Source organism: Buceros rhinoceros, unplaced genomic scaffold, assembly GCF_000710305.1.
Source record: "Buceros rhinoceros silvestris isolate BGI_N320 unplaced genomic scaffold, ASM71030v1 scaffold10818, whole genome shotgun sequence".
NCBI lineage: Eukaryota > Metazoa > Chordata > Aves > Bucerotiformes > Bucerotidae > Buceros > Buceros rhinoceros.
Window position 1 is genome coordinate 43,237 of NW_010428639.1, and position 7,336 is coordinate 50,572.

Below are 7,336 nucleotides of genomic sequence, written 5' to 3' on the forward strand. Positions count from 1 at the left end.
GAGTGGGTGGCCGGAGGATAATGAATTCCACCTCATGCAGAGTTCACGTGAGAAGCGGGAGATGGTTGGCAAGCGCCAGGCTAATTGGTTTGGCGGTGGGGAAGGTAGGGCAGAGTGAGTGTGATGCGGAGCCCAGCCTTCTGCAGGAATCGCGTGGTGCAGGAGGCAGAACCGTGTCTTTCTCATGGTGCTGCTGTCCCCGTGCTGTGCTGTAAAGGGAGTAAGTGATGAAGGTCAGTCAGGTCCATGGATTCTACAGCCATGTGCCTTGAAGAGTGTTCACTCCATGGGCACAGTGTCATTCTCCCATTTCACCTCTCAAAAAACATAAGAAAGATCATGTTGTTACGCAGATCTCTCACGCTTTGTCCGTGCTGTAGAGCACGTCGAGAATTGCCGGGTACCGTTTTCGGTGTGTGGTGTGACCTGCAGACACGTTACAGCTTTTCTTTCACAGGTCATTAACTGCTGTGGTTAGGCTGCTTATTCCTCATTTTCCTGTTTCTCTCTACTTCTCTCTAATTGTTCTGCAAAGTCACATAAAAAATAGTTTCAGACATTGACATTTACATCTCAGAGATAAAGAAGTATCCACTTTCAGACTTTCAGAATCACTTTATCTAGCGTTGCTCACATGCTCATTAAATCAATCTCATTTCATCACTCTCTGAACCTGGAAATTCTGTACTTTTTTCTCTTCTACCTGGTGCTGGAGTTACCCTCTAATCCTCTAGACTTTCTGCCTATTGGAGTAATTATTCTGTGTTACCATTGTCTATTTTAAAATTAGATTTCTAATAAAGTGTCTAAGAAATAAGTGGAGCTCTCTGCAGTGCCTTTAATATATTAATCCAGGAATTTGGGAGGCTCTTGTGACTGGTACTTGTGTCAAACAATCTCTTAGACAGAGGAATACTGTCCCATTTAGAGATGGGAAGCTGAGATGGAGGTGAAACTGCTGGGCTTGCCTCAGTCCTGCAGGAAACCCCGGGGCTGCCATTGCGTGTCCAGACCACACTCCACGTCATGTATTGCCCGTGCACCTCCCAGTCAGACCAGAGCTTCTAATTCCTCATTCATACAGAATTCTCTTACACTTCAGAAAAAGAGAATGACTATTGTGTCTTCCCCCTGCGCGCGCCCAACCACTTTTGCCCGCGTGCTTGGTTCCGGTCTGTAGCGTCACTGTACTTGTATGAATTTCCAGGAGCTGGTTGTTTCCGAGAAAACATCCTTGATGGACTCCAACGTTTCTGGAGCATTGGCCAGGGAGGGCCAAGCTGCGGTTCTCCTCACACAGGTTTTCAAAACAGGGCTGTGGAACGCCGACGGTGCTTTGAACTGTCCCTCCCTCTCCTCAGTCTTTCATCAGTAGTATTTCTCTCTAATCGTTTTGAAAAGTAGGAATCTTACTTCTTAATTCACATTTATTTTCTCTCTCTGCTCTTGATACCCAGGAGAACATGTAACTTCAAGGTTTAAAAACGAAGTGGAGCGGATGGGGTTTGATATGAACAATGCCTGGAGGATTTCCAACATCAATGAGAAGTACAAGTAAGTTACGTGGGCTGCTGATTCCCGGCCAAACGGCATCTCAGAACACCGGGTTTGTTACAGCACATTACTGGGACTTGTTTCCAAGTTCTGCAGCTCCTAATAAGGGATAATTAGAATTACGATTTTTCGTTGTTTTATAGGAAAAAGTGCTTTAAAAGTATTATTTAATATTTTATTAGCTGCTTGATTTGCTTGCTGGAGAATTTCTTACAGAATAAACGTTCTAATGGAAGAAAGGGAAGCCTTAAGTGAGCAAAGAGCAGAGTCTGAACATCTCTAAGAGCCATTTTTTTATTGTGTCTTATTCTCTAACTTATGACAAAGAGTCGTATTAAAAAAACCCAAGTTGCTGTGGAAGAGTTAAGCCTGTAGATCCTTCAAATAAGAGAAAACACATCCTGTTGCTTATTTGCGTGTGTGGTGTCTGGGAATTGAGGAACTGCTGCGTATCGCTTACGTTCAACCCTCTGCACCCCAGGCTCTGCGGTAGTTACCCCCAGGAAATCATCGTTCCCGCCTGGATCACCGATAAAGAGCTGGAGAGCGTGGCGAGCTTTCGGTCCTGGAAGCGTATCCCTGCTGTCGTGTACAGGTGAGGCTCTGGCTGCTGGAACAGCTTTCACCAGCCTGCGAACAGGCTGTTCCAGCCCAGAAGGACTGAACAAAGTCGTAAGTGGGGATCTTGGCCTTAGTGAAAGGTGTGCAGGCTGCTCTGGACCCAGTTGTCCCTTCCCCAAGCCTGACAGACTCTAGCAAAGGTGTTAAAGGTATTTTTAAATATTTCTAGAATGTATTCCAAGTCCAGAAAGGCCTGGCTTGCACCTTGCTGTGTTTTTCGCATGTATGATATGATGTGGAGGGGGTGCTGCCTGAAGGCCCGGGGCCTGCAGGGTGGAGCTGGACAGCGAGGCGGGGAAGAGACAACAAAACCTGCCCCAGCCCTTTGGCTGCCCAGTGGGAGGGTACCCAAGAGGTTCCACACCGGGACTCTGTCCGGGATGAGGTCCAGAAGGATCGCAGAGGTGGTGTAGTGAACAGGACCTCGGAACAAAACACCAACACCCTCATGGGTCAGGTACCAAACGAGGATGACGGGGACCTCGCATGAGAAAAAGTGTTTCACCCCAGCCTGATGGTTTGGGGTCTCTTCATTTGCTGCCTGCGTATGTAGTGTTTGATACCTGCTCAAAACCCCCAGAACGTGGGAGGCAGCAGCACATCCTGGCCCTTGTAGGTGAGGTAAGGCAGAGTTGCTGCTTGTTTGCTCTGAAAGGGAATAATGGTTTGTGTCTCTTAATTCCGAACACGGATCGTAGGAGCACATTTGCATCTCCTGGAAGTCATCTCTAGGGCAGTCACCTCAGATGAGATGGATTTTCTTTTTTTTTAATATGAAAAAATACCAGATGAAGACACAGCTGAGGAAAAGGTAACTGGTGTCTCTGGTGACACTTTGGTTCTTCTCTGCTTCTCGTCTGGCTGACGGTCGGGCTGCAGTGTAAACAAGGACAAACACCACAATTATTTAAGGGAGATCTGAACCTCACGTTACAGAAGAGTGTATGCATTAGCTCTGTCCACGTGCTGTAGATGGCTTTAATCAGACAGCCTCTTCCATAGGCTGAGGCCAGCGATTCCTCATGACAAAATGGCCTTTCTGAGATACTGGGTTTGGCAGCTTCTGCAGTAAGAAACACGTTTCAGCCTCTATGTTTTTCCGAGCATGCTGGAACCTGTCATTTCAGCCTGTGGCCGCTTTCCTGGTGTAGTTACCCTCCCATAAACCTTTAAAATCTCCTTGAAAAATCAGATGACAAAGGGGTTAAAAAGCTGAGGAGTGCTGGTAACCCCGTGAAGTCTGCCTGGCCACCCACCCCTTCTCAGCGGGAGGGAAATCCTCTTCTCCCAGGGACGAGCTGATTTTAGAGAGCTGTAAAGTCAACAAATTCGTTTGCCCTGGGTCAGAGGAGCAAGGGTACAGGAGTTATGAGTGGGCCACCGACCATCCTTTACCAGGCCACTTTGTGCAGTTGTCCCATGACATCACTCAGTGTGACTCAGGGGAGAGCGATTTGAACATTCAAACGACACCATGGACTGAAGTGGTTTAGTCCCTGGCATTCCGTTTTCTGCAGTTCTGGTGTGACTGTGCATGGTAAATTACATCATTTTTCATTTGTAATCTTAAAACCAGGGGGAGAAATGCTGTTCTCTTTTTTGGATCTCTTTTTTTCCTCATCTTGACATTTAGTAATAGATTTTTTCCAGTCATCCAGTTCATCATTCTGGGCTCCAGCAGAGCTCACACCAGCTAGTAGTTAGTGATCCGTGTGATTGGAAATCCGGGTAGAGTTTCCTTCTCTCTATCCTGCCATTAAAATTGGGGGTTTTCTTACTTTGAGAGGAACAAGGGACAAGAGCTCATTCAGCTTTTTATCTGTAAAATATGATTTGGGGACTTTCAGTTTCATTATTGATGACGTTTGAAAATCTGTTCTTCTTGCTTTACCTCAGGGAGAAAGAAGTCATAATGACTTTTAAAAAAGTCAATAACTTGTCTTGGATACCGAACACTGGGACAGAGACCAGCGACACAGGCGCTTGGCACCAAACCCCTCGTTGTCTGCTCGTGCGAAGCGTTCGAGGGCTGCAACGGTGCGCACAGGCTGCGGAGCTGAGCGGGCTGAGTTCAGGGGCCGCCTTCAGAAACCCCCAGCTGAGGCTGGGCTGTCAGGAGCCTGCCTCCTCTTGGAGGATCAGATTCCTAGCACAATCTCGCGCCCAGCTTCCGCAGCTTTCCTCCGTGTGTACAGTTTTTTTTTAATCTAGGCACATATTTATGGAGATAATTCTGGGCTGTAACGTGGTTTTTGTAGCTTCTCTGTTTTGGTCCCAGAAATCAATGTTAGGGAGAAGCCTTTGCGGATTTTGTGGAAAGACGATAGAGAGGACTTTGTAAATTATATGTGTCTTAAATTCATGAGAACCTATGTGGAAATTAGCTGTGGTGAAGATGCCTTCTCGCCTCACCCGCTGCTGAAGGCCCTGACCCCAGCAGGCAGCGTTTGTGCCAGCACAGGAAGCAAAGGGAACAGGGATCTGCTGAATTCCAGCTGTGAATTGCAGCGATGATTTGGTTTGGTGGTTGTACTGGTAGAGAAGCTGTGGAGGGAGCTACTCAAACCTCGCTAGTCCTCCCTGTCTTTGTAGTTATGGGGACTCGGTGGATTTATTGTGCTGCAGAGGTTGCTTGAACGTGAGGAAGACGGCGCGAGCGCAGAGGAGTGCGGTACGTCGTACCGTTAGGCTGCGCTTTGGCAGGCCGCACAACTCTCAGCGGTGATGGACTGTGTCCTCCTGTAGGGAGGCCGCACCTTGTGTTGTCTCTAGAGCATCAGGAAACCTGCAGTGGAGGGTTTGCTTTCAGGTTTTTTAATCTTTATTTGGTTACCGAGATCTGGGTGATGCTGTCTGAACCCCAGCTCTATCTCTAGGGACCTCAGAATCACACCACAACCATTTGCTATTTTTTGTCCCTGTGGCCAGTGCGGTTGGAATGAGTGTGATTCCTCCCAGCTCCACCATTATCCGAAATAGAATTGTTGGCTGGTTTCAGCTGGTACATCTGAACATTGCGTATTTGCACAGGCTTTGAAGTGTTGGGGCTTCACAGCTATCAGCGTGGGGCCTAACGATTCTTTATGGTTTGTGGTATAAATGGGAGGCAAGAACCTGGAGATGAAACTGTAACTGTTTATGAACCTGTGAAAATTATTTTGCAGGCAGGTAGTAATGAAATCTAGGGGAACACGTGGAACAGTAAATGAGCTGCTGAGCGCTCGGAATAGATTTCTTACATGTGTAATGACGGTTTATTTTCTTTTGCTCTTTTGTGCAAGCGAGGCGGGGAACGAGGTGGCCTTTCAGTGATTGGCATGTATTTTTTCTGAACTAATTTGGTACCCAGGGCGCTGTTTCTGGAGGGCCGTTCATTCCAGAGAAATACATTTTTCTCCGCATGCAGTCGGCTGGCACCCGCCACAGCATTCAGATTGCTTTTCCTTTCCATCAGTTAATGCGGCATGTAGTTGTTCCTCTCCGCAAAGGAATTTTATAGGAAACAATTACAAAAGAGCTATGAAAAACACTTAAAATACCGCCCCACAACCTGTTTTATCATTTTAAGGTTTTCCAAGGAACCCTAACCTGATGTCCTCGTCACTGCCACCTGCTGCTGTGCCCCGCGATGACACCGCCAAGGTGGAGCTGCACAGCGCCTGGCACGGGTTTGACAGCTCTGACAAGAAGTTATAAATCAGCTTGTCACACCTCCACAAACACTTGTTAGTGAAGCTTTATAGATTGGGGGGGCTGTCCGAGGCGACTGTTTAAAGACCCAGCTAACTGTCACCATTCCGTGCCGTTGCCTTGTTAGAGGGAATTGCCTGAGTCTTGGTTGACAGGGAGCTGAGGTGGCCACTTGGTTTGCAGAAAGACTCTGAAATCCTTTGGTGTCGTAACACGTTGAACTGTGATTGGCATCTGCATACTCGACAAATACGGGGTTCCAGTGGGACTCCCGAGCTCGACCAGCGCTGCCTAGAGGCACCTCCAAGGGCTGCGTATCTGCCGGCCGTGTAACTAGAGAAGATCAGCGCGTGGGTAAGTGGCTAGAGGTGTCAGATGGGACTTGAGGCAGGGAGTAAACATTTCCCGGTGTCCCGTTCCTCAGCGTCGTTGACTCGCTGTGTGGCCTGAGAAAAGTCGTGTCTCGTCTCTATGTTGGCCGCTCCTCCCACAGCTCTTCATGCCGGCAGCCGGGCTCCCTTCCCGCCGTGCCTGAGTCCTCTGCTGCTGAAGGTCGAGGAGAACGTGGCTAGTGCCAGATGTAAACACTTCAGTCAATGGGGAATTACGTGGCTGGTGGCAGCAGTGGGCTGTGCCAGCGTGGAGGCAGGAAGCGACATGACAGCGACAATATTTTTCACATGCTTTGTTATAATACATGATAGGGGAGAGTTTTTAAATGTCTTTTGGAGTATGTTGGTTTTAATTATTTCGAATCTGCCCTCTACGTGGAGGACAAGAAAGTAGGTCAGATTTAAGAAAATAACTACTAACTCTTCAGACGCTTATTTTTAAAATCTGATTATTTTTTTAACATCACTCCGCAGAGCTACGTTCACGTTTGGTCATTCCTCGGTTACCTCCCGACGTACTCTTTTATCTCATCTCCATACTCCATTTGTCAGTCTTCTCAAGTTCTATCAGTATATAGTGTGCTTGAAATTTATATCACAGTTAAGAGGAAAAATACTCTGTTAATAAAGAATGTGTCCTTTCTCAGCGCTGCTGAGGTGTCTGCATCGATTTATGTGCTTGTAGACGTTATTTTCCAGCCTGGCACCGCACCAGTGCTTACACGTAAGAGCTTGGTGCTCTTCTGTGCGATCCGGTGGGTGCTGGAGAGGCAGCAGGTGAGACACTACCCAGAGAGGGTCAGAGGAGTGACTCACGGCCGCTGCCTAGAAACGGCTGTGTGCAGCAGCAAGGGTTTGGGTTGCCATTAGCCATCATCAGACAGAAGGTGTGTCAGATTCTGCCAGTATTTCCTACCAAATCTGTAACATCCTTCAGATTTCATTAGCAGTATGCTTTGATGTAAAAAAATCTCGTCAAAAAGTGCATCTGTGGGTTTACTCCTGTCCTCGAGCACAAGTTCAGCTGAGCCCTCCCCTCCTCGCTGGTACGGCAGCAGCAGAGCTGACTGCCCCGCAGG

At 47.7% G+C, this 7,336-nt stretch overlaps 1 protein-coding gene across 1 annotated transcript in view; it reads left to right on the top strand.

The window, feature by feature from the left end:
- MTMR3 (myotubularin related protein 3) overlaps positions 1–7,336 on the top strand; it is a gene marked incomplete at its 3' end in the record, with an annotated part of 67,484 nt that overhangs the window by 43,093 nt on the left and 17,055 nt on the right. Inside the window, exons 9-10 of the mRNA XM_010142353.1 lie at positions 1,458–1,554; positions 2,036–2,149. Of these exons, the coding sequence (XP_010140655.1) occupies positions 1,458–1,554; positions 2,036–2,149 (211 nt within the window). The remainder of the gene's footprint in view (positions 1–1,457; positions 1,555–2,035; positions 2,150–7,336) is intronic.